This window comes from Sparus aurata, chromosome 17 (assembly GCF_900880675.1).
Source record: "Sparus aurata chromosome 17, fSpaAur1.1, whole genome shotgun sequence".
In the NCBI taxonomy this organism is placed as follows: Eukaryota; Metazoa; Chordata; class Actinopteri; order Spariformes; family Sparidae; genus Sparus; species Sparus aurata.
The window spans coordinates 22,008,849-22,036,658 of NC_044203.1; the positions used below are offsets into that span (position 1 = coordinate 22,008,849).

General features: G+C 39.9%; 1 protein-coding gene across 3 annotated transcripts; it reads left to right on the plus strand.

The window, feature by feature from the left end:
• The first annotated feature begins 956 nt into the window (after window positions 1-956).
• rorc (RAR-related orphan receptor C) lies at window positions 957-24,308 on the plus strand. 3 transcript variants are annotated; one of them, XM_030395095.1, is made up of 13 exons: window positions 957-1,224; window positions 1,353-1,447; window positions 7,965-7,994; window positions 17,171-17,256; window positions 17,945-18,086; window positions 18,178-18,528; window positions 18,626-18,727; window positions 19,758-19,879; window positions 20,345-20,477; window positions 20,573-20,680; window positions 20,796-20,906; window positions 21,855-21,964; window positions 22,096-22,260. In XM_030395095.1, the coding sequence occupies exons 2-13, from the start codon at window positions 1,396-1,398 to the stop codon at window positions 22,258-22,260; spliced, it is 1,512 nt and encodes a 503-aa protein (XP_030250955.1). In that variant the 5' UTR covers window positions 957-1,224; window positions 1,353-1,395. The 3 variants fall into 3 exon arrangements, with proteins under 3 accessions (XP_030250955.1, XP_030250956.1, XP_030250957.1); XM_030395096.1 differs by having other exon boundaries at window positions 957-1,447; window positions 22,096-24,308; XM_030395097.1 differs by lacking the exons at window positions 957-1,224; window positions 1,353-1,447; window positions 7,965-7,994 and adding an exon at window positions 9,580-9,770 and having other exon boundaries at window positions 22,096-24,308.
• Window positions 24,309-27,810: the final 3,502 nt, after the last annotated feature.

A 27,810-nucleotide genomic window follows, 5' to 3' on the forward strand; every position in this document is an offset into this window, starting at 1 on the left:
ACCCAAAAGAATTACTCCACCATTTTACAGCTGATTCTTTCACAATGTGTCTATCGTTGTTTGCTCTTCTGTTACAACTGTTTCCGATGCATTTGTGATGTGAAATGTGATGTAAGTGACGTGCATTGTAACGCTTCAGATAAAAATCCCGGACAGGCTGCCTTTGCCAGCAGGAGGTGGGGAATGGGCTCAGTGGGCTTTTGGTTGAAAAGCTCTATTAGTAACTGAGTGACATCACTGGAGGCAATTGATCAGATTACGCAGCTTCCTCTGCAGCCACAAAAGGCTTAATGCCACTCTTTTTGATGATGCAGTAGCAGTCTACAAGACCTGCAAATATATTAATGGCCTATGTCAAAATGGTGGTGTTGCCCTTTAAGTCCTCCCTCCAAAGTAAGCAGTATCTCCAGCTGTTAGGTCAATGAAACGCAGTAGAAAGTACACTTGCCTCTGACGTCTAAGACTTAAGCAAGAGGCCTTTTCTTGTATTGGCTGTTCAGCATGTGCGTCTCGGAGGAACGTTCACAACAGTGATGTAAACCGAGAAGACATATCGATTATTCATCGTTTTCTTTGTGTCTGCAGTTGTTTCCCTTCCTCAGTTAAAATGACCCATTGCGTGGCATTATTAAAACACTCTCCTGCGTGTATTACACGTGCAGACCCCCTGCAGCTGGCTTGAACAAGCCTCTCGTCCGAGAACAGGGGTTTACATGCATGTTAAATGTGTTACTACCCACTAAACCGTGAGGTAAAAAGGTCAACCCTGCGCCGGAATTTCAATGTCTCCTTGTAATTTCTCGATTAGTGTGGCGGAAATTTGTGGCAGCAACATGGGATTATATTTCTCAACTGAGCACTACAAAGCAAAACCCGATCCGCTGCTATTACGTAACAGCCGGTGACATAACTCTCCACAGCCCGGGACGGTCAGGGCGCACAGAGAGCGCAGGACGGGGAGGGGGAGGCCAGGGCGCACGGCTTGTGAACGGCCGGCCGGTGCAGCTGCACTCTCTCCTCTGTGCTGCTGCTGCTGCCTCGGGGGGAATTAAATTATTTCAAAACAAGCACACAAGAGAAGGTGTACTGTTAGACAAGGCAGAGGGGGTAAAGGAGATGACGAGCGGGTTCTTGGAGCCGCTGTAAAGGGACAGGAAGGAGGCGAAGATGGCACTGCACGTTTTCAAATGCCTGCGCCGGCCCGGGCGCTAGAACGACCAACAGGTAGTGTGACCGCTCCGGTGTTTGTCTCCAACGCGAGTCAAATGGCGGCAGGTGGAGTTTAAAAACAGACTAACATAGCGAGGCGTCTGTGGTTTGTGTGTGTGTGTGTGTGCGTGTGCGTGGGTGAGAGAGTGTGAGTGTAGGGCCACCCAGTGTTTTGACAGGAGAGTTATGGAATATGAGGAGCCTGGCGCGCCCCTAGCTGACAACCCCATCAAAAGAGGTAAGAGGATCTATTACTGAGGTTTGATTCTGCACATCAGACTGCCGCACTTGAAAATTAAGGCACCTACAAGATGCAAGGCTTGTGTTGAGTTAAAAAAATAAATAATGTATATTTATATTCTAAAGTGTGATTTCATGTCCCTCTGATCTCCCAGCATGCCCTTCTCTACCCACTCCTGCTCACCTGTCCTCCACCAGCTGACTCTGTGTCTCACTGTGTTCACTATTATCTTCTTTCATCCGTCTTACCCCCCTCATCTCATTCACCGGAGTGTGGTTAAGGTGCTGTGAGTGCGTAAGAATGGCAGTAAGCCGGAGTAATCCTCAAGGATTAGTTCTTATTTCTGCTTCTGTTTTTGGTCAATGCTGTTCTATTCAAGGCCTCTCCCCGGCTAAAATCAAACCTTTGGCAGTCGCTTAGGATGAGACACCTGCTGCCTCTGCCACAGAGACCTACTGCACACCTTAACTACTGCTCTCATAGCATGGCGACACAGTGTGCCAGAGCTCACCTGCACTGCTACATCAAGGATGAACATCATCGTTGATGCTTCAGTTTGATAGATGTGAGGTGCAGAGTCAAGAAAAGACTGTGCGTGCATTTAACATAGCATTATGAGTAAACATAAGGGGATGAACGCTGAATAATATTCCATTAAACTGCCTGCATTTTAGATTTTACTTACAGACATGCAGATAGTTTGTTTACCAGAGCAATATACTTAAATTCCACTTCTATTCATTGATGTTCAAGGATCAAGGTTTATTTATTTGTCACCCTCCAACACAGGGTTTTACCACGTAATGCAAGTTATGGTCCCTTTATGCTGCACAAGAAAACAAAAAGGTTAGGATGGAGCGTTGACGATGTGTTCAGGAGTCTCACAGCCTCAGGAATGAAGCTGCTCCGTTGTCTGGTGGTACGGCAGCAGGGTGAACAGACTGTGTCTGGAGTGGCTTCTGTCTTTTAATCATTTATTTTGACAGTAATAGAAATATTCGCTGGTACTGCAGTGTAAATATAGAGGTACAGGACAAACAGAGATTATGTATTTTTCTTGAGGTGTATGAGTCCTGTTTTTGCTGACACTTGTACACAAATAAGCTTAAAAGTTTCTGTTTTATATTGTCAGGTGTATTCACGCAGTCAACTGAACGGCAAGCAGCTGTTAATGTAGTGAGAGTCGTGCATTTTGAATGACACTTGATCAGTTCGTCAGTGACAGTAACACTGAGACATGCAGATAGTTTCGGTTTTATTTTCCCCCAGTTTTGAGATGTCTGCCATTGATACTTCTGCCACTTCTCAAACCTTGAAAGAGGCATGTAACTAAATAGCTCAACAGTGGTGATATTTTCCAGACACAATTTCCTGGGAACTCTATTATTTTACATAAAAAATGAGTAATGAACAGTGACAGCAGCAAAATTTACTAGAGCAAGGCACTTACATTCTACAACTGTCTTTTCTGTTAAAATAAGTCACGTCATTAGTGGAATGATTTAGCAGTATCATCATTAGAAAGAGAGATGACAGACAAAATCAATCTTCATCAAGTATTTATTATAGCCAGTTTTGTAAAGAGTACCCATAAGTCATACTTGAGTAAAAGAAAAGATATCATATAAAAATATTACTTTGGCAGAGTGACATGCATCCATACAGATAGGTATTGAGCAAAAGTCTTAAAATATCTGATATAAAATGACTTAAGTATAAAAAGTCTATGGCAATAAATGTACCAAGTATAAAAAGTAAAAGTGGAAATGTGAAAGTACAATTACACATAAATGTACATCAGCCTGGCCAATTATTGAATCCAGTATTTAGAATTTTTCTGATTATTGATTGATGCAGATTGCAATCTGAAAAGTAACTAGTAACTAAAGTTATTTAAATGAATATGGGGGAGTACATACTTGCCTTAAAAATCTGGTGGAGTGACAGTAACAAGAAGCTTTGTAAAAAAAAAAAAATAGTACCTCAAAACTTTACTTAAGGACAGTACTTGAATAAATGTACTTCTTTACATTTTTTATGATATCGTGTAGTGGTTGGAATGTTTAAAGTGAAATGTAGTCACAAGAGAAACAGAAACATAACATAGGAGTAAGTGTGTTGTGTGTTGATAGAAAAAGTCAAGGAGATATACTCGGTTGCACTGCTGGTAAATACAGATTCTTATATATAATGCCAAAAAAACACTTACAGTCATTCAACCTTGGTGAAATTCGCGCTGTGCAACCAAACAACCCACACATTTTTTATTTTTTTTAGAGTGCCAAAGTTTCCAAATATACCAAATATGACAGGGTAACTTTGGGGGAAATTTGTCTGAAATGATCTTGAGCTGGAACATCATCACACACACGATACTGTGGAAAGCGGAAAGTGGAGAAATGCGATTTTAGCAACGTTAAAGCTTCTTAAAGGGAAATAGGATGGGTGTGAAAGGGTTAAAGGTTTGTGTAAAAAAAACAAGAAAAAACACCAGGAGCTTACTGATCAGGACCCAGAATTGCTGTGATGGTGTTTTAATCTGGTTAAAGTGGAGTTTCAGTGTGGTTGTGCAGTTTTTCATACTGCTGAGATGGCTCATTCGAAGGTGATGAGTGTCTTGGTTTTAGTGGCTGTTGTGGGTGTCTTCTCATTTATCTCGAGCGCTCGGTTTCGTCTCTGGTTCTGCTCCACATTGTTGTCCCTTTCTTCCTGTCGAGTAAAACTCTGCTCCATTCCATCAGTGCTTCATTGTTGGATACGAACTGTCTGTGGTGTTCTTCACTGACCTTTCGTCTTTTACATATACTACACATGTCATTCTGCACTTATTTGGGAAATACTGGTGCTTTTTGTAAATCAAAGTGATGTGAAGCATTTAGCCTCTTCAGCTGTCTGCTCAGTGATTTTATAAAAAGGACTGTCACAGTTCTTAAAATCCACGATTCGGTTTGACTCAAAGGTCAGGATTCGATTTTAAACATTCTTTTCAGCAGTGACAGCAATGCCATTGTTGGAAACTAATCAAGCACTGATTTGTAAAGATGGTGAAGATGGTCAAATTTAAGCATTAACATTCAAAATGTAAAAACTATATTTCCCTAGTCAATTGGGAACAAACTAAAAACAGAAACATAAAACAAGAAGTCGAGTCGATAGATGGCAGATGGGCACCTCACGACAACAGCTTGAGTCTCCTCACCTGCAAAACCCACGCTTTTTTCAGCGTGTGTGTGTGCGTAGCAGCAATCACAAGTCAGCGAGAGTAAAGAGAATTAAGTACTGGAAGAATCAGCAGACCAAAAATACTTTTTCTTACTATATTTTTTTCTTATTATTCAGTCATGTAAGTCATTGTCACATGTTCTCTTCAAAACATTCTGCTAAAAACATTTAAAAACACCTTGAAGCTGTGAGTCCTGCTGTTACTGTCACACTTTTTGTTTGTCGCACTTTGACCTCTTGTCTTCTTAAAAATCTTATCTTAAGCAAAAATATGGAACATTTCATTTATTTTCCCCTCATTGACTGCAAATGTACGGTATTTATGGATTGATTACAACTTATATCGATCCTTTTAAGTGCTGAGTGACATTTCTTATTTCTTTATTATTTATGAATCTATGAATTTATTTTTGAATCAGCACAAGAGATTTTTGTCTTACATTTATTTTGGTCTGGTTCGATCAGATTAGTAGCTCATCTGGCTTCATTGTGAACATTTGGTCTCTGTTTCTGTGCTGTATGTGTCAGGTTTATACTCAGGCACATTGGTCAGACTACTCTCTGGGTTCAGTGGTCTTCAGTGCTGTTATGTAACGCAGCAACTGTCACTTCAGCAGCCAGTGTAGAGACGTGAGTGAGATTTTGACTGATGAGCAGCGTTGATGTTCGTGCCTCCGTAATCACCAGGGTCGTGTATAGCAAGTGTCTGTTTGTGTGTGTACATGGTGGTACGTTTATGGTCTGGCTGACAGGTGTGTACGTGTCGCTGTGTCACATTTAGTTTTTACGGAAGCCAATGGTGGTGATTGGGTGAGATTATTTTTCCACCACCAACCACCGACCACAACCGTTTATTCCACCCTGCGCAGAGATCACCTTTAATACCTTAAAAATAATACGCTAATAACATGTTTCGGAAATGACATTGGCTCAGTGTGAAATTCAGTGTGTTGCAGGTGAGCTTGACTCATTGATGTTACAAAGAACAAAACCAACAGCTTTAACCTTCAAAGTGAGGGTCCAGTAATTACAAGAGGAAAAAAAAGATCTTACGAATAATTTTTTAATAAATTAACAAATTAAATGAAGGTCAATCGGCCTTCACCCCCCCCCGAAATCATAGTAATGCATTGCTTTTGTAATTGTTCAACATATTAATTTAGCTCAAAGACCCTCATGCTCATGGAAACATTTTAAAAGTTCAAAAAGTCTTGTTTAAAGTGTGGATCTTTTTCATTTTTATTTAGCAATCACCTTCGCTCGGTTAGTGTTGAAATTTCTTTGCACTTTCCGCGTGTGCATGCATCGCTCTGCTTTCATTCCATGGTTTCTGCTTATGAAGCAAAACTGATTTGATGATGGGAGGAAAACAGTAGAAACCACAGAGGCCCTGATCAGGCGCCAGACAAAGGCCGGCTAGCTCTACATCTTCCATTGATACTTATCTCACCTGCCTTCAAACCTCTCTGTTTCTCAGACACGCGCGCACACATACGCACAGAAATAAACCCCTTGGTTCAGACCCTCCACGCATTTACCCACACCGACTGCATCTTCGACTTTCTCACAATTGTGGTCAAACAGGCAGACAAAAAAGAGGACCTGTTGCTTCACAGACACCCACCTTCCTCTGCCTTCATCTCCTGCGCGTGTGTGGGTGCCTGAGAGTCACACAAACATAACACAGACACCCACCGGTGTAAATAGGAATCTTCTAATTTAATCAGTAAGGCCTCTTATCTGCACACAGGCCTTTGTTCATTGGAAAAAGTACCCAAAATGCACTGTGTGCTGCAAACCCTGGCCCAAACTGTCATTAAGGATTTGACAATGTGTTTAATCGCGGCTGAATCTGTTATAGCCAAAGTTTAACTTGAATCTGGGGTGAGTTTCTGTCTCAGTTGCTCTCCTTTAACACCTTGCGTAATAGCTGATGCAATCTAAGTACCTTTCTTGATTACACATAGATGACCGTGGAGTGATGTGCTCATTTGTATGTTTTTTTTAGGTTTTGATGTTACGCTTGATTTACAGTTCAATACCGTGGGCATGATGTTTCATTGCAAAGCTCACCCAGCTACAGTGCAGGTTTCACTAGTGGAGGAAGTATTTCGGATTACAGTAAGTAAAAGCAGCATTACATGAAAGCCCTGTTAGCGTCGCGGTGACCCGATATATAGATGTAATATTGTGAATAAACATGAAAATTAAATATTGATAATGTGTTAAATATACACTTATGATAATATAGTGTGCAGGGTGGATCTTTTGTTTCTTAGTTAAGTTTTTATTTCTTTTTGTTACACATAAAAGAGTCAGAACACACAGTAAACAAAGGTAAAGATGGATTTAACTTATAACGATTTTCTTTTATTGTGATATCATTATCATTAATTCATTTGGCCACAATAATGGTTTAATAAAAATCTGAGTCCCTCATCTAAAATTATATTTAAAGGTCCTATTTGAAAGAAAAGTTTATTTTTGAGTCATCTCCAACTAACGCTGTCCGTACATGACAAGTTGCGAATGAGACTCAAAAATCAATGTTCCTATCAAATTGGACCTTTAAGTAGCAGTAGTCCTGGGAACATAAAGTACAATTATGTAAGTAAATTAAGTATTTAAAAAAAGTATTTAAAACTACTGAATGGATTTCTCAAAAAAAACTTTCCCCCTTTTGTATGACATTTCAAGATTGGACTTTTTCCAACATATTAAATAATTTCTTGGGCGAACAATCCAAGGATGCTGATGAAAAATTTGTATTGTATTGTATTTAGGTGGCAGGTATTAATGAGTGAGTACAATTTGATCTGGTGATGTTAAGGTATGGTTACCTTAGCAGTTATGGGTGCATAGGTGGATGATGCAGGGCTATCTAGTTTGATATTGGACGAGTTGAAAGGGGACTGCTGGGCCTTGGGAAAGCTATGCGCTCGTTTACAATGTTTTATAGGTGTCAGGTAAATATAATGTAATGCAACAGAAGTGTTAAGCAGCCGAAGGTATAAATACGAGCATGTAGAAACAGTTCTTGATTAATGTGCTTCATTTTGTAAGACCGGCTGGTTTAAAATCAGATCTGACCCTCTTTAATAAAAAGTCTCACAGTGTTGTGTAATCCGGGGCTCAGTGTGGGGTTTAGCCCCAGTTTCAGTCTGACGTGTGAAGCCCACGAGTTCACTGCATCTTTATGTTTCTGCCTCTAAAATATTCACCCCTGGAGCTCATCAGTAATCCTGTTTATTGTGTAATTTTTTATTCACTTACTCCATTTCTCTTCCTTCAGGGGGAGCCGTGTCCAAGAAGACTCATTTGAGTAAGTTCTCCATGAGATTCTGCATCTGTGTATGTGTGTGTGTGTGTGCTCGTGTGTGTGTGTGTGTGTGTGTGTGCTTGTGTGTGTGTGTTTGTTAGCATGCATGTGTGTGTCTGCATGTGGTGATGACATTGCTTGTGTTTGTGCTAGATATTTGTGCATGCATTGTGGTAAACTTCATAGTTAGCGAACATACAACATTGCACCTGTGAAGCAACAGACACACACACACACACACACACACACACACACACACACATACGAGCACTGTGGTGTCACTGGAGTTTGGCTATTAGGTGCTGTGTGTTGCACCTGTGCTGCCCCCCCACCACCACCACCACCACACATACACACAGTGATGAAAATACAACTACTCTGGCTTTGGCACTTTGGCATCTGAGTGCAGATGACAGCGATAGCATCTTGTCTTTTTTTAACTTCTTTGGTTTAACACTTTCTGCCGCAGCTTTAGCACACCTGGGTGGGTTATCAACAGTAGCGATGCTGCGTTTAACACTCTGCCAACCTTCAGGTTAGGTGGTGTGATGATAAAACGAGCATAAATAATAACGACTGTATCGATTGTTGTTGTTGGCACATAAAACCAGATAGAGTGGAGTTATAAGTCAGGATTTTGTTTCGGAGGTTGGCAGTAAGGACGGAGGTCTTGTGTCTTTTATCAGTCGGGTGCTACAGGTGGAGGGAGGGAAAGATAACTAATTGTAATCACTCAAGTATTGTAAGCCAGCCCAGCAACTAAATTGTCAGAGTAAATGTAAGCTAAGGATGTTTCGGTAAATCCACAAAAAAGTGTAAACTAAATGTTGCAACGTTTGTATAGGTTGAATTTTTCTATTTCTCTCTAATGCTCTGCTTAGGTTTAGGCACAAAAAACACTTTGCTAGGAGTGAATAAAACATGGTTTGGCTTTCAATTTGTGTGTTGGTCGCCACAATAATGGCTGGAGATGGTCCGTCTTACCGTGAAAAACTGCCATTTTTGGTCTCCCAAAAAAATGGCTGTAGATGTTCCCACACACTCGAGATTAGAGATTTTTTTGTCTGAAAAAAAAAAAAAATAGGACTTTATTTAGTGACTTTCACAATCTCAATGTGTTTCCTTGTTACTGTCTGAAACACACCCATGTGCATCAGAAGATTCAGCAACCTGAATAATCTAAAAGGAAATCGTACGTGTGACTTTGAGTGTAGATAAGATCTACTGCATCATCTCTTAATCATTCCTGTTGAGAATGGTTTGACTTAAATTCTCAGGGAGAGCCTAAAAGGTGCTAGACAGTATAAGACAAATTGTTTCTCGATGTGTGGTGTCGAGTGAGGGGGTGAAGGATAACAACAAAGGTATGAGGAAAAAGTACCTTGAGAAAGAAGCCAGGCGAGGGGACAGTCCCCCCTTTTTCTTTGTGTCTCTCCTCTCTCTCTCTCTCTCTCTCTCTCTCTCTCTCTCTCTCTCTCTCTCTCACACACACACACACACACACACACACACACACACACACACACACATACACACAGACGAGGAAGGTGAGGCGGTGACTGACACTCAAAAGTCTGAATATGTGTGCTTAAGCTACAGAGTGCACCTGACCCGGCTTTGCTAGAGGACGAACGAAAAGAGAAGAAAAGATTGAGAGGACTGATAGGTGGTGTGAAGAGAAAAAAAGTGTGTGAAAAGAAAGACAAAGTGAGAGGAAAAGTGAGATTGTGAAAGTGGGACAAACGTCTAAGACGAGTGGAGGAGTGAGGATGATGCGAGGTAGGGATTAAGTTCTTTGGTGTGTATGTATATGTGTGTGTGTGTGTGTGTGTGTGTGTGTGTGTGTGGGCAGCACAATCAAAGATATTTTATTGATAAGATCAATTGCATGCTTTTTGTTTTGGCAACGTTTCTCTCCATCACACCAAGGTTTAATAGTTTGCGATTGTTTAAAGTGATGATATGACTGCGACCTGATCCTTCTGATGGACTGCTGTGTGTTCGAGACGCCTAATAATGTCACGTTCTGGTTTAAAACTGTTTTTAGCTTTTGCCAAGTCCCTGAAATAACTGTTTTCGTGCAGACTGCGACACCTGCGTCTTCAATCACGTTGCCTTCTTTTTGAACGTTATCAGGCTGTGCGATTAAGCTTCTTAATTCAGGTTTGAAGTAACACCTGGTTAAACAGTGAAACTTGCTCTAAATTTGAACGATTATGCTATTACGTCAAGCAATTTTTTAAAACCATTTTGATGTTTTAATTAAAGTTCAAGCATTAATCAACCAAAGATATTTTTAGTAGGTTCGTATTGCATCCCAGATAGCTTCTTAAAGACACACACACACACACACACACACACACACACACACACATGCTCACTGCGTTTTAAAGCATACCTTAAGAAGGCAGATGTTCTTGTTTGTTTTGAAATTCAGGTTCTCTCCAGAGTTCTTGATCGTATGACTGTTGGTTTACGTTCACATTGATATGTGTTTCAGTCTTATGGTTTGGCAACATGACTCAATTTTGAGCTCCCTTTGATGCATTTAAGATTTGAATCACGTCTCAGATATTTTAACCCGCTGTCTCACTCCCACATGTACAGTGCACCTCAGGCGACAGGCTGAGGCGACTCAAGATGCTGAGAATCAGGGTGCAATAAGTTGTTTAAAAAAAGGTTCACTGTGAAGAAACAGATGTCCGCCATTTGTGTTTTGTCTCGGGTAACTGTATTTCAATTGTAAGTCTTTTGAGTAACAAAACAAAAAAACAATTAAGACCCAAGAGGCCGGGTCATAATATGATGTTTGAGATGCTGCAAACCCTTTTTTTGCAAATACACTTCCACCGAAAAACTAACCAACTTAAAACCGAAAGAGACAGGAAAACAGGATGCCTCGCAACCGCAGTGCATCAGTTTGAATGGACTGACTCCACACACATACAGTAGACAGGATGCAGAGGAAATGCTGATAAGATTGTAGAAAATGTGATTATCAAAGTGATAAAGAATTTGATTTGTTTTGAAAAGTACTTCAGGATTGATAGAATGAAAATAGACGACACACAGAGCGGAGAAGGGCACGAGAAATAATGTCTTTGCAAGTCGCTTACACACGACCTCCCCTGCAACATGCAAACACACACACGCGCACACAAACACACACACACACACGCATACACACACACACACAAACACACACACACACACACACACAGATCTGCAGCTGCTTGTTAGATGGCGCCTAGATGAAGCATATCTCAGCCCTGCAGCTGTGTGTGGATACTATGCGCATGAGGGAGAGAAAAGCAGCCTCCCACTGCAAAATATACAACTTGTGTCTTCACCCCAGCAATGAACAATTAATGATCTAACTCTCTCTGCTGTCGCATGCCGACAGTGGGCTTGATGCCGTCAGAATTTACGCACAGAGAATTCATATGGCTTTGTTGTTGTGTTGGGGGGATTCCTGCGTTGACTATTATACAGCTTCTTTGTCACAAAGGATTTCCTTGTTCCTCTGGGTGCACAAACCTGCAGAGCACTTCCAAAAGCAGCAGAAGCATTTGGCTTCAGATCAAAGCGAACATCAAAAATCGCAGGTGACACATTCCCCTCCGAAAAATATGGTAAAAAGAACAGTTGAGCTGATTCATACCCATTGTCAAAACATTGCCTCTTTCAGACACCCCCAACTTCAGCCACACTTCAAAGTAAAAGATGGTAAATGCGATGCTTATTAGTGTTCAGATCAGCTTTGATAATTTTCTGAGACATCGTTCTGTAGGTAGTTTTTCTCACTCTGTTGTTTTCAAATAATGAATGAAACTAAGTGGTGATGAGTTCTCACAGCATTTAACACTCGTAGACCCGTAGGAAGCTGTGAAATATATACATGTCCGGAAATGTTCGGTAACTAAATATTTAAAGCAGACGAGTGCCGTCTGACTTTTCAATAGAATACTGTAGTTCGTCAATATATCATCTTTATTTCATTTTTTTTTTGTTTAAATGTTTTGGGGTTTTTTTTTAAAAATACAGATAACGGCTATTTTAATAAATTTGTAGTCTTAAATGTCGGATTTTCAGAAAGGAAATAATTTCTGACAGGCATATTTTGATTTTGTGTTGGTAAGTCAGAATCATTTTTAAAGATTTAACAGATGCAATTTCGCTTTGCACGACAGAACAGATGAATCAGGAGTTGGATTTGATACATTTACCTTTAATTTGCTGAATTTTGGATGGCAAATACAAAAGAAAAGCCTTTTATGTATATTATAATTATGTATTATAGTTTATTTTGGTGACTACAAATATTTCACAATAACGTTTTTCCCCCCATCTCATAAATTCTGATACAATAGAAAACACACGTGTGTTTATTGACCTAATGATGTTTGATCATTTATATAAAAAACAAACAAAAAACTTTGAGGTGTTTTTAACATCTTGGCTCAGCAACATGCTAAATTAAAATATTGTATAGTATAATTTATATTAATTGATACAGAGGAGAGCAACATAATCCCCCCCAAAATCTTAATCATTAACAATAATGAAATTAAATGAATGATTTAATTATTTTAAGATCACATTCTCTTAAGTTATGAGAAGGTGGTGTCGTAGATGAATAAAATGATTGTAAATGTATAAATGCAGGACACTAAATAAGCACCTTTCAACAGATGGCGGTAAATTATGCAGGTGGCTGGTGGATCTGTTTCACCCACCAGCAAATAAATCAACCGAGTGTTTGGTAAAATTTTAACATTTGTTAGCCGTTATTCAGTTGATGGAGAGCTTTTTGCGCCCTGTTTGTATTAATATAGACATATGTGTTTTTAATAGAAAGTTTGGGATTGATTAACAGTTTGTGTGTGTGTGAGAGACTAACCACCTGTTTGTCAATCTCTGTGTGTCTGTGAGTGTGTGTGTGTGTGTGTGTGTGTGTGTGTGTGTGTGTGTTGTGTGCATAATGGTGTGAGGCGAGTACACACACTTTGTTTGCAGTCTTGCTTGCGTGTGTACTAAAGGTAAGCTTCCGTCAGAGGAAAGTTGAGGTTTTTTGTCCGTTTACAGTGCAAAGAAAAGACTGCTGACAAGGTGATTTCAGGCACAGAGTGAGGAGTTGAGAGGGGCAACCTGTATCGTCCACCTCCTCACTCCCCATACCACACACCACCCACCGACACACATACAAACACACACGCACATACACAAAAGTACTCTGAGTATGGAGAGTAACTCTGTCTTGGTTGAAACTGTGAAATCAGTGTTTGATATTTGGAACTATGCTTTGCTTATTTAAAATGATGCACACTGATGACTCTTTCTCAGGCTTTCGTCATTTAACACATTAAAAACGTCTCTATGAAGAACTCTTTTTTTTATCGTCACCAAGCTTGAGAATTGGATTTTTTTCTCGTCCAGCGTTCATTAAAAAGTCATTGCACTAAAACCTCTGAACATCTTATGATTTGTGTTTGCGTTTATACGGCAACGCCTCAGCTGGTTGTGTGTCGACACGGACAAATGCTGCTTTTTAAGAAGTCATTGATAACTCGGAGTAATGATTGAAATAAATCAGTCCATCTCTGTGCGGCGGCACCTTGATATACTTTGTGTGCGGAAGCGTGGGAGGGAGATGGCACTCTTTTATTCTGTCTGACAGACCAGAATATTTCCATCTTTTGCACTCAAACCTCTCCACTGCTTATAACACCATCCAGCACATGGTTTATCGATCCTAGAATGATCTAGAATGATCTAGAAATTTTAAAATCCATCCGATTGATTTATTTCCCTACATGATCATGCTTTAACATGAAGACGTTCACACAACGTTGTGTGGTGTGTTTATGGTTGTTTCATAATGTAGGGTGTTTTAAGGACGTAGTGGAAATATAGAATATTCAGCGATTGTTAAGAGTAAGCCCTGACATAATGCAGCTAAACAAAATAGTTATTATTTAGGTCATGTTGAGCTGTAGAGCAGGCCTGCCATGCGAGCGTAAACTGATATTAGCTATTTAGGCATAAGGCAGTTAAAAAGTCCAGTTACTTTTAGTTCCAACGCACATGTATTTGTAAAACAAGCACTCATCTTCGAGCTGTATTGCGCGCTGGATATTATTGCCCCTACTCTGTCTCTGAAAAAGCCACCAAAGGGAGAAATGAAGGTAGTTTGGTTCTTTTTTTGGCATTTTTTATCTCTCACAGTCACAGACACCAGGAGATTATGGGTTTGATCGGTCAAGGCCTGTGGTCAGAGACACCCAAGTGACACAAAAAGAGTTCACAGCTGCTGATTGTAGATTCCATTGCAGTGAATTTTCCACCAGTATTATAAAAAAAAGTACCCAAAAGTCAGACTTGAGAGAAAGTAAAGCTGTCATGTTAAAGTATCACTTTGATTTCAGTCAATTATGTATTTTTTGTAGCGTTGAACACAAGTCTTCAGGTATCTGATATTGAATAAATGTACTTTAGTCTGACCAATTACTTGTTCTTTTGCTTGATTGCCAATAAGATAGATACATTTAAAGGGCATTTCGCCCAATTTTATACAATAAATTGTGTTTACAGGTCTTGGGGAGCACTACTGCATATATCTCCTGGGGTATTGATTTTTATAATTTATTCGTAAACTGTGTTACACTGTTATGGGGTGCAATGCAGACCAGTGGACTGCTTTTCAAAACCTGGTGCCTACATTACCCACAATGCAACGGACCCACTAAGTGACATCACTGGAGGCAATTTATCAGATCACATGCACCTTCCTCTGGAGCCACAAAACGCTTTACACTACTCTCTTCACATATGCTGTAGTACTTCCCAAGACCTGTAAACACACTTTAATTCAGAAAATTGTTGGAGTTACTCTTTAAAAATATGCTGCTTTGGCTCTGATGCAACATGTGATCTAGTAAATAGCAACTTTATTTGGCAATAAATGTAGTGGAGTAAAATGTAAATTATTTGCCTCCAAATGTAGTGAAGTGGAAGTATAGAGTAGCAGAAATATAAAGTACAAGTACCTCAAAATTGTACTCAAAACGTACAGCACAAGAACACATTTTTTTAGTCAGTGATATCTACTAATACACTCACAAGTGAACAAAGGAAGATTGTAGACACTGTTTTGCAGGCGTTTTTATTTTGGTTTAAGTCAGGACCTATGCTGCTTTAGATAATGTGCTGTTATCTGAGCTCAGTTGAAAATTATCAATGCTATGATTGTATGGAAAGTTGTTGAGGGAGCGGTGTGTGTGCGATTGCTGTTTGTGTGTGTGCGTGCCTGTCAACATGAACAGTGAAAGGTTGTGGGTCTCAGTGGATTTCCTGTTGTTTGAGGTTGACAATCAGAACTGAAATACTGAAAAAACAAAGACCACTCATGTACTCTCCACCTATCCTGCACTGCTGACAGAAACACAATCATAGTCGCAGCTCAGCAACTTTATTTTACCTAATAATCAATAAAATATTACATGATGCTGAGTTTGAAGGGGTGTATTTCGTCTCCCAAGGGGGCTTTATTTCAATATTTCAGTATTTTGTCTAAATTTGTAAAATCCTTATCTTGAGGTGAATCTTGAGGTTAATCAATCAGCTCCATAGGTAGCAAGTCCCAGTCCACCCAGCAGAGAGTGTTTCTGCTTTGTCGTACATGCTGCTGCTGGACAAATACATCCAAAAAGTGCATTTTACCTCAGAACTCCCGTCCTCCTCAGGAGCCTTTCAGGTGATCCCTGTGGCACCACATAAAGAGGGCACACACTGACACACTGACACACACACACACACTCGTGATCAAATCTGACACAGTTATGCACGGAAATACTGCTGCTTAATATAAGCATCAGACGTAACTGTCACACCATCAGTGCATCTGTGGAAGGAAGAGAGGAGATGACAGGAATAGATAAAAAGAGAGATAATAGCGAACAAAATCAAAATAGTGCATGATCTGCTTCCTGGATGAGTATCATCATTCATAAAAGTGTTACACAATGTGGATCACGCAGCTTGCGATGCACAGTCCCCTATCGGTTCATTGGAGATGTGTTTGACAGAACATGCTTTAAAAACTCCCGCGCGCTGAGTCGACATGTATTGTACACGTCTGGTTCTGACAGAAAAATGCCCATTTAGCAAAAAGACTGAGGGGTGTGAGAGCTCACAGAGATCAGGGGCATGGGGGTGAGGATTGGGGGGGGGGGGGGGGGGGGGGTGAGAGGGGGATGGCCAGTTACTGGCAGTGATGAAGGAGAGAGTGCATTACTGGCAGCTGTGTCCTTTATGAGCTAGACAGAGAAGGATTCACAAAGAAAGAAGTGACATGAAAGAGGGACAGTCAGAGTGAAAGAGAAGCCAGTCAACCACTTGAAAGCTCTCTGAGGTTGACACCTTCATATTCTCCGCCTTACTCCATTTGCAAATATTCCACGTCCTCAGAAGACTCTCCTCGTCATATTTGATGTTATTTTACTCTTTTATTATTAGGGCAAGAGGTGTTGGAGAGGAAACTACCTTTGGTTTACTCCGGTCACACACAAACTGATAGATGTTAAAAGGGGAAGTACAGCAGAACACTAAGTTCTCACAGTGGGAATCAATTTCCAGTTTACTTCTCTGGGTAAAAACATGCAGTGTCACTGTGATGGTGGCATATTTTACTTTAGCAGGCAAAAGCATTGCTTTATGGAGGTTGAGAGTGATGTTTTATTCAATATCATCATGATTTATGAATCAGAAATTATAAGGAATTCTTTGTTGTTAAAATCAATTCAAGAATTTTACACTAAAATAATTTCAGTTCTCTCTCTTGTCTATCCTCTCTCTACTCTGTAATGTTACGTTAATGAAGTAAAGTACAAACCAGAAGTTACATACCGTGCATTTAGCTATTGCATTCTTACACGTTATTGAGATTATACTGAGCTGACATTTGAATTAATAAATCCAAGGTGATAATTTCATCCTACAGTTACGGGAGACTCATACTCATCAGGTCAGCTGTCAGACATTTCAGCTCAAGATCAAGTATCTTTGAATTGATTGACAATGACAGACTTACTTCTTGTTGTTGTGTGTTTCAATGGTGTTTCAATTGTTTGCTGAGCTGCTTCTGAACATGTCAATAACCACTTTTACTTCTGTGTGCTCAGCCCAGATTGAAGTTATCCCCTGCAAGATCTGTGGTGATAAGTCCTCTGGAGTGCATTATGGAGTCATCACTTGTGAGGGCTGCAAGGTGAGATGGCAGCATCTGACACACATGCTGCACAAACACACATATCAGTGATAAAGGGGCAGTTTCATACTTTCATATAATTTTCACGTGTGTCCATTCAGTATGCTAGCAGACTGATAACTTGGCTTAGCACAAAACCTGCTAACAAGGGGAATCAGCTATCCCTGTTCTGTCTAAAGGTGTATAATCCTCCAACCAGCACCTCTAAAGGACAAAACCTGAAATGTAAAAATCACATGTAGTGGCTTTACACAATTTTAATTTTTATAGCTATATTTTTATGTCCTGCTAGCTAACTACATGTCCTGGTCACAACTAAAAGATATAAAACATAGCATTTCTACAGCAAAATGTCTAAAAACGACTAGACCACTATTATATATTTTGTTGAGTTGTACTTAGAATATCCCAAATGTTTCAAAAAAAATTTTAACTTGGAGAGCAAACGTAACTTTTTGTCTAAAAGTTAATAGTGGTTCTTCAACTGTGAAGACAGCAGCTCCCATGATCCTGCGCTACTTTGTGTGACATCATCACTGGTCTCATTATTTGGATTTGATTGAGGGATCCCAAGCAGCAGAAATGTCATACTGTGCGTTTAAAAAGTTATCCTTTAAGGGATCTCAAGAGTCTTTATTTGTATCTGGCTCAAAAATCCTATTTCTGTCGTTCTCTGTTCACTCCTCAGGGATTCTTCCGGCGTAGCCAGCTGCCTACCGTATCCTACTCGTGCTCCAGGCAGAGCAACTGTCAGATCGACCGGGCCAGCCGCAACCGCTGCCAACACTGCCGTCTGCAGAAGTGCTTGGCGCAGGGCATGAGCAGAGATGGTGAGAGAAAAACACACAGACACGCAGACAAACTCGATCCTTAATTCAGCATTTGTTTATTTCCGTATGTCCATTTTTTTGTCCTCCGCAGCTGTGAAGTTTGGCCGGATGTCCAAACGTCAGCGGGACTCTCTGATCGCTGAGGTGGAGAGACACCGTCAGCAGCAGCAGCAACAGCAGCAGCTACAGGGAGACACCCAGTCTGTCTTGTCCTACCCCACCAAGGCCCGTCAAGACCGTTCCCCGCAGCTCCTTCAGCCCATTGCCTACCCCTTCAGCGGTGACGCCGATCTACTGTCTTACACCGCTGAAATGCACCCTCACCTGGTGTGCTCTACATACGAGTCGCAGATGTCGGGTATGATCTACCGAGGCTCAGGTGTCTCTCCCACATCGAGATCCCAGGGAAGGGGGGATAACGGTAGTCACCCCGACATAAGAGGTGAGGCACTCATGTGTACTCACTTCACTGTGTGCCTCTCCCTTTATCCTCTTTTGCCTGTTCCTTACTTTTCTGTCGTTTCTCTTGCTCGTCTCAGGGTTTGACTCCAGACAAGCATCTCATGATATGATGGCAATTCATGCCTACAATCCTCTGGAGGACCCTTACAGCCTCTATCCTCACTCTCTGAGAAACATGGGTGAGCAAACAGCACATTGGGATAACGTACGAAAGCTGAAATCAGCTGTGCTTGTATTTTTTAAAGGAAACCTATTATGCTTTTTAGTTTTTTCCTTTCCTTCAGTGTTCTATATACTGTAGGTTCCTGTGCATGTAAAAGATCTTGAAAGTTAAAATGGTCAAAGCCCGCATGAACAGAAGCTCCCCTCTCCCACAGAAAACACTGCTCCTTAAACGCCTCGTCAGTAGCCCTGCCTTTAATTCTGTGACTTTGTTACATCACACTATGTCACAATATCATACATTTGCATGCTTTCCCCCTAGCTGCTAGTTTGGCATGTAAGAATTAATTACATGCTGTTGGTGTTAGTGGTGCTGGCTCAGTCATTTGTGAGCTGACCAATCACAGGAGACCAGAAGGGCGGGCTAAAACTGAGCGTTCTAGTAGTGACCTAGGATAAAATTATGAACATGAAAATGAGCATAATATTTCTCCTTTAATGCCATTATCTAAATATCACAAGTTAATTATTTCAATTTCTCAAGAAAATCAGTATTGTTACCTCCAGATAATGAGATAATCAACCTTGTATCATGAGAGAACAAAAGGTTGTTTCCAATTTTAACTTGAAATGTTTATCAAAGATCAGGAATACCATAGATTGTGTCCCACACTGATCAACATCAGACTGTGCTTCATTCTTACCTGTTTAATAACATACTTTTTGTACCATTGTACCATTCAAATACACAACCAGGGAAAACATTCTTACAAGAAATGGCAAAAGTACAAAAAGAGTTTATATGGTTTGCTTTGAAGATCCCAATGCCTTTTCATTATTATTATCTTGTAATGTCGAGAAATTAGCTGTTCGTTTCCACCAGATAACTAAGTGAATTATCCCGAGATTTTCATATGATAACAAACTTTATTTGTTCAGAACAATTAACTTGGCATTAAAAAAGATATTGGAAGTATGTCCCTCCTTGGCTTCCATACCCGATGATATGTGTGTTGTATTTTTAATATTATATGTCTTTGTCTTCAGATGAGCTGTGTGCCAGCATTGTGCGCTCCCACAGAGAGACCAGCCAGTACCGAGTGGAGGAGCTGCAGGCTCTCAGATGGAAGCTGTTCAGCAGAGAGGAGATCCAAACCTACCAGAACAAAGTATACCAACGTGACGGCTGTTTTTTTTTGGCTTTCACACTCCCTTTATATTTGTGTGACATTACTCAGTTATGCAGTCTCAAAGCAAAACATGCCATTTCAGATGGCTTGAGGCTTAGGCTACTTATGATTCATCAAAGAGAAAACTGAAAGAACGTGTTTCATCATTTTCCCCCTCCTCTTCTTCTCCCTCTTTGATCACACAGAATGCTTATGTTCAATTCAAGTTTAATGACCTTTTTGATCCTCAAAAAATGACCTTTCATTAGCACATACAAGTATGCTATGATTAGAGTAGATAACAAAATATAATACTTTATATTCTAAATTAGAAGTAGAGCTGAGTGGTTATGACAGAGAGGGTGAGTTTATTTGGGATGTGTTTAATTTTGGTTGATTTGACGGTTATGTTGCAAACGTATCTCACCCTAAAATCTTTTTTCTCCTACATATTCTCACTTTCAGTCAGTTGATGAGATGTGGCAGCACTGTGCCATCCGGCTCACTGATGCAGTGCAGTATGTGGTGGAGTTCGCGAAACACATCCCAGGCTTCCGGATGCTCAGCCAGAATGACCAGATCGCTCTCCTGAAGACTGGCAAGTTCACTTTACAAAATGACACCTTCACTTACAGTCTAAAATACTTTATATCTCTCTTTTAACCAATCTCTTTCTTCCATTTTTTTGCTCAGGCTCCATGGAGGTGGTTCTGGTCAGGATGAGTCGGTTCTTCAACACAGAAAACAACACTGTCTTCTTTGACGGGAAGTTTGCCGGAGCTGAAGTCTTCAAGTCTTTGGGTGAGGAATTTGTCTATACACTGAAGCACAAAGGCAGCTTGGAAACCGTTTTTGCATTCAGCACAAATTAAAAATACGGTGGTTTATCAGTGCTCTGTGGTCTCTTCTCTTGCAGCATGTGGTGATTTAATCACAGCCGTGTTTGAGTTTGCTCACAACATGTGTGCTCTGAAGCTTACTGAGCACCAGATCGCTCTCTTCAGTGCTCTTGTGCTGATCAACACAGGTAATATCATCTCAGCTGTCTCTCAATTAAGTTGCATTTTGTTCCTCAGTATTTGAAACAGATGTGTGCCAGTGGATGAACAATATATTTAAAACCTTTTATTTTCGATTTGACAAAGTCATCTTTCAGACCAAACAGTTAACATTTTGAGAGAACAGTGTTAATTGTGGTCTGAATTAAGCTAATAACAAACATTAAACATAATCCTGAAATATTCACCCTTTAAAGTCCCTCCTCCATGTTCAGTAGACAAATATCAGACAACTTTTTGATAAACACAAGTCTTTTTGCATATCTTCCATCATGTTTTGTTGCTTTCATTCCCACACAATTAGCCACTCTGCCCCCTAGTGGCTGTTAATAAACAGGGTAATATTTAAGGTCCCATATTGTAGAAAGTGAGATTTCCATGTGTTTTTTGATCCTTAAGTAGGGTTGGGTGCTATACAAATACTGTGGAAGTATCTAATCTCTTAGTCCACATAGAAAAACCACACCACCTATATTCACAAACTGTACCATTAAATAAACCCTCAAGACTTCCGTAAAGTTGTGATGTGCAAATTATGCAGTCCATGCCCTTAGCAACACCCCCAGCACAGCTGTCATTGCAAACATAGTAACAGAGCTGATGCAGAAACATGGTACGAGGGTGCCTGCTCAGGCCTGTGAGAGCTGACCAATCAGAGAAGTCTGAGCTGGTTGAAAGGGAGGCATTAAAGAGGCAGGCACTCTCAGAAAGACCGTGAACAGAGGGGCTGTAGCAATAGACAGTTTGAGAAAAAATTCTGTGTTTTTTGAGCATTAAAGCAGTTAAACAACCCCAAAAAAGTAGAAACATGAAAATGAATGTGGGACCTTTAATAGACTACATGAACCAGGACGGTTCACACAACTGTAGAGTGATACAAATAAAATTGTCTTCACTTTTCTTGTCTTTCTGTGCAGATCGTCCATGTCTGGAGGATAGAGGCAGGGTTCAGCGAGTGCAAAAAAGCGTGGAGTTAGGACTCACACACATTCTACACCGAGACAACCAAGAAAGTCTTATGCACAAGGTACATGTCTCAGTACAGATGCAGATACACTCTCTTTAGCCCTCTGATTGGCTAATAGAAAAGCAAACATTTTTAGTTGATCCGCATGTTCCTTACTGCCGTGTATAAATGTGTCTGTGTCCTCCCTGCAGCTGTACCAGAAGATGGCAGAGTTGCGTTCGCTGTGCAGTATGCACATGGAGAAGCTGCGCTGGTTCAGTCAGCGTTACCCGCTCACTGCTCACTCACTGTTCCCTCCGCTGTACAAGGAGCTGTTCGCCTCTGAGGCCGAGCTGCTGCCGGGGACCACTCACTGATGATACACACACACACACACACACATACACATGCATGCACATTCATTAAGAGAACATTTATATCTCATTATTTCTTCCTGACAGAATCTATTTTTCTAATAATGAAAATAAATGAGAAAAATCACAGCAATCATAGTGTGTTTAGAGTCATATGAGACCCAGCAGAGCTTTTTTGGTAGATTGTGTAAAAACATAGGAATTTCAAATATTTTCATAGCTTAAAACTATTTTGATTATTCCAGGAAACATGTGTTTTGTTGTTGTTTTCTTTTGACACATTGTCAGTGGGATGCGTTTTCTCTCAGGATGTGCTGTTGTGATTCTCTCCAGTTGCAGTTACAGGGTGTCACAGTGTGCTCAGACATACAGATTCAAAGAGGCGGTCAGGGACAGTCAGTCAGTGTGGTCGCTGACAACGTACCTTCGCAGTATGATACACTGACCACCTGTCGAATTAAAAGATGGCTTTCAAAAGTTGTGAATGCCATTACTTTTAATCTGCTTGATTCCATTGTTTGCACAATAACCAAAAACATAACAAGTAAAACATAATTCCAACAAGTTAAGGTGAAAGGAAAGAAACTCAGAAGAACAGCAAGTGTGCAGGCAGAGACAAAGGAAAAAAAATCCACAGGAAGCTTATCATGCTTCTCCCTTTAGAAGTAAACATAACATTCCAGGAACAAAATAAGAACATCACATAATCAATATAATGATATTATGTACACACTTAATATTATCAGTGTTCCCAGTGTCTATTCATTTGCTCAGTATGTTCCGAAAGTTTATATTTTTAACAAGGACGCAATCCTGGGGCTGTTGATAATGTGTTAAATCGCAGTAGGTCTTCATCAGGGCTTTTAATCTCGTGACCCATATGACATATGAAACAAATTGAAAATAATGACCACGGTGAACTCACGCTCTGTTGAAGCCTGATAACGACCCATTCTAATGACTTCTGTGTGTTGGAGCAGGGGAACACAGAAAAACATGCAGGACAGGATTGAAAAATGACTGTCCTACTAAATTTGTACATGTAAATATTTTTGTGTAAGCTCAGTATCTCATTTTATTCTTTTAAGTTTGTTTCAGCTGTCATGTTAATATCTGAGTCATGAAACCTCCTGTGGTTTAATGAATTATCAACCACGCTACACTTTGGTTAAGTGTCCATAATCTGTCCATCTGCTGCTACATTACTTCCATGAATAGTGCGTTCATGTGATGTAAGAATAATCAGTCAGAGCAACAATGGGGGAAAGTGAGAGAAACTTTGTTTTGCAGAGTTGACTTCCTGTGAAGCTGAAACGTGGCAGAGGAAAGTAAACATCAGGCTGATGGATGGTACATGCATATTTGTGAGATATATTTCTTGGCCGACATGATCTGTTTCCTTTGCTCTTCCTTGTCACTCAAATGCTGGGAACAGCTATGAACAGGTTGTTTAATTGCTCAGAGCGATAAAATGCAAAACATAGATGTCAAGTTTGACGAATGCCAGTAAACTATCTAACAGACAACCAACCTCAGAAACCAACTGGCTAATTAGAGCTGAATATGATCTGCGTACATATTTAATGCTCAACACGCCCAAAGAACAAGAGACAGCATGCCTCTTTGTGTCTGTATGTCTGTAGAGAAATGTTTCTCCTCAGGTTGATGTTGTCGCAGACAAAGCAGCGGCGCCTCTAAACTTTTATCCTTTGTGTTTGAATAAATCCTCACAGGCTTTTTCTTTCTTTTGAGCACTGAAAAGATGTTGCATTAAATGTAGAGAGAATATGTGGAGATACAGTAGAAGTCTCTCCCTCTGTGTGCAAACTTTTCCTTTTGTTTTTCCAAATTAAATCTGTATATGTTTTTGTTTTGTTTTGTCTACATATCTTTGAATAAAGCCATGAGCAAAGAGGAAATGATGAGAGGTTTCAGCATTAAGTACTGCGTGTCCGGATGTAGTCCTCCCTGTTCCTGGAACGGCTGTTGTTTTAAAGAAGATAATTCCATGTAAATCTTTTAATAAACTGCTGAAGCTGTGACACAGAGCGGATCTGCTAACTTTGTCTGTTTGTGAAAGAAGTGAGTAATACAGACAGTTGTGTAAGACTGAAGATGCTCCTGTTACGGTCAATAAGACAAGGAAGAAGTTTATTCTCAGTTGCAAATTGAAGAACATTCAGACATCGTCCCTGCACCGTGTAGATCTGCAGCTGCAGCATTTAACACAAAGGAAATATTAGTCACTGTGGATGACCCTTCTGTAGACTCTGGCAATGGAAAGTCGTCATCAGGTTATAGAGACTGTTGCTAAGCAAGTAAAGAGGAAGCAAATTCAAAGAGTGAGTCAATTGGATGTGGTAAATGTGACATTTTCCTACGAAAAGCCACAAAGAATTTATGTTACGCGTACCTCAAGTCTGGCCAGAAAATGAGCAAGGCTTTTATCTCCTTGTGTGCGGTTGTTTACTAAAAAGCAGCTTCTAAACAGCTTCCACATGCTGTGATTTTTTTGCTTTGTTATTTCAGTTTGGTTTGAAAAGACGTCAGACAAACATGTCTCCCTCTCATGTCGAATAGAGCAGTGCAACTGTTTATTTATTTGCCATTTTCCCACTGGTGGCAACTATTACACCCACACAAATCCAAGAAGGGGGAGCACTCTTTTAATTTCCTCTTGTGGTTTCTTACTTTTTTTTTTTTTTTCTGACGTGCGAAGATTTCGCTGTTGTGGAGCTGTAAGGTCTGCCGAGACGTAGAATTGAGCAACATTAATACAGATAAAACCAGACTGGAATTTTACTTCTGAAAGTGAAGAAAAACAGTCAGAATCTGGCAACAATCTTGTGAACAAAAACACTGGCAGTCAGTTCTGTCGACTCATGCTCATACTTTGACCATAACACCAGTTTTTAAAACAAATTAAATTTGTTGCATTCGCTTGTCTCTGTACTTTCATAATTAACAGCAGCCCTCTCGAAAGAGAATGCACTGCAGCCCTGCACGAGGTTGTTTGCTGGTCTTTACTCTCTGACCTCTCGGGGGAATTTTCTACCCGGCACAAACACTTCTGAACAGTTTCCGGACCCCCATCCCTCACAACCACAACTTTGATCCTGATATCTCACTGCACATGATGGGAAAAGAGCTGTGGGCAGCGCAAGCAAAAGCAGGATAATCCTTCCAGTTTAAGCTGTGGCCCTTTAGAGAGCGAACCGTGGAAACTCATTAAGTTACAGTCTGCAGCTGAACAGGGAGTTCTTCTTCTCCCTCCTTTACAAGAACGTGGTGGGAGGGATTCTGTGGAGGTCACTGCCAGTCTCTCGGGCTGTAATCTGCGAGGCAACGATAACCCTCGACTCAAACTCAGGGTGAGATAGCAAGGAATTTAAGGTCTTAAATATCAAAACAAACTATGAATTACAAACACGGTGGGAGAGAAGGACAGAATTCAAATAGAGGAAACACACACAGCATTCACTTATTCACTTGGACTTCACACTGATGTTGAGTGACAGTTTCAAATGACTTTAAAAAGTAGAAAATATATATTGACAGATGCAAAAATAAAAGCATTGATCAAAACAAATATATAACAACCGGTAAAAACAGAAGCTGAATGGTTTATGATCGTACCCAAGTATTCATTTTAGGGTGATCTGTAAAGATTTCCAGGGAGTCTGGGCATAGAAATAAAAGCAGATCATCCAAGTTCAGTACAAACCTGAAAGACTTGCAATGAGAGTCAGTCATTAGACCGAGCTTGATACAGTCCAGACCAGTCGAACATAGCTGTGTTATAAGATGGAAACTTCTTTATAAGGGCCGAAAAGATAGACAAGTGCAAATGTCTATGACGTCTCACCAACAGAGAAGATATTAATACATGGTGACATTTTCTTAAAGTATCTTGTGTTCCTCCTAATTTCAGCTTTGACGAAAAACTTAACAGTCAGAAATATATGTCCTGCAGCAATTAAAGGAGCATTCCATGGATATCTGACACAAAGTCCAGTTTACACTTCACAGGCTGATATTATGGCTTTTAAATCTGAAAAACAATACCTGTTTGGGTTTGATGACTACACTTTTTTTCTAGCAGGGTTACAACAGGGTTACATTTACCAGGCAGGGAAACTATAGCAAAACAGACCACTGATTTGCATTGTGGGAAATGTAGGATCCTGTCTTTTCTTGACCTATACTGGAGACAGGATATCTGTGACTCTGCTGCTTAGATTTTAATTATTCTTTTTTTTAAGAAATTGCCTCTGTTTGCAGTCCACCAACAACATGGAACCTGTGCATCACAATAAATTATTGTAATGACATTAAGGCCAAGAAAACATCTGATCAATGGTAAATGGTTGCATTTTCATAGGTTTGCAGGTCACAAAGGCCCTTGATTATTGTGGCAGAATCGAAAGGCATTTAATTTGTTGGGGAGTTCTACCATCTGGGGTAAAATTAGATGGTTTTGTTGTTTTTTAAATTAACAGACACATATATATAGATATCTTTTTTCCCCGATTGGAGTATCGGGAATAAATTCGGGAATACATGATGACAAACAAATCTAATTTACTGAATATTTACCCAGGAGTGTGTCTACAATAGGGCATCCCCTGATATCTGATTGGCCACCCCAACTGCTACCTCATTATTCAAAAGTATAGTTGTCTCTGTCCAGTCAGAGGCAGGGCCTTTTTTTTGCCTTTTTTTTTCCTATTTATTAGGCCACTCTGCTTTGACTGGTGGGACTATTTATTTCCTAAATGCACTACTGTAAATCACTTTTGGATTGAAGGGTCATCTTTATGAACGTAAAAATGTCAACATAGAAATGTAACTGACACTGTTATGTTTTTAATTAAAGAATGTGACAAATTATAAAGCACCCATTTTATACCACCCCAGGCAGAAACTCCTGATTATTAAGATACACTTCTATTTAATCCCTAAGTGACAAAGTTAGTTACACAATTAGTCAACAAATTGGAGTACTTTTCAGCACAGACTTGTTCATCAGTTTCAGCAAGAGCTGCTGATTGGATCAGTCGGCAAGTGATAATTAACAGCTGAGCTTAATGACAAGGCAATGAGTGAAGAGTTTACAGCCAGACTGATTGAAAAAAAAAAAATTGATTAAAAAAAACAAAAAAACATGGTAAGTCACAACTATGAGATAAAAAGGCAGAGTTATGAAATAAAAAATACGAGTTATGAGTTTAAAAAATCAGAAGTATCAGAATCAGAATCAGAATTCCTTTATCATTTCCGCAAACAGGGAAATTTCTGTGACAGTTCAATATAACAATGAACACTAATAACAGAAAAAATGAACAATATAATAAAAAGGTAACACAGGTTTACATAATATGTACAATATACAATATAATAGTGTAATTATAAACAGTGTGGCATCTATAGGAATGTAGATATGAGGTAGAAAGTCATAATTATGAGATTTAAACATCAATTTATGGGATAAAAAGTCATTCAAGTCGAAATATCTGGGTAAAAATATAACAACAAAAAAATATGACACAAAAA

What these genes read in the sequence shown, in the direction of transcription:
- rorc (XM_030395096.1), top strand. Translation starts at nt 1,396, where the DNA reads ATGGAATATGAGGAGCCTGGCGCGCCCCTAGCTGACAACCCCATCAAA. An exon ending in TGACAACCCCATCAAAAGAG is followed by an intron (nt 1,448 to 7,964) that starts GTAAGAGGATCT and finishes CTCTTCCTTCAG; the next exon opens with GGGGAGCCGTGTCCAAGAAG. An exon ending in AAGAAAGTCTTATGCACAAG is followed by an intron (nt 21,965 to 22,095) that starts GTACATGTCTCA and finishes TCCTCCCTGCAG; the next exon opens with CTGTACCAGAAGATGGCAGA.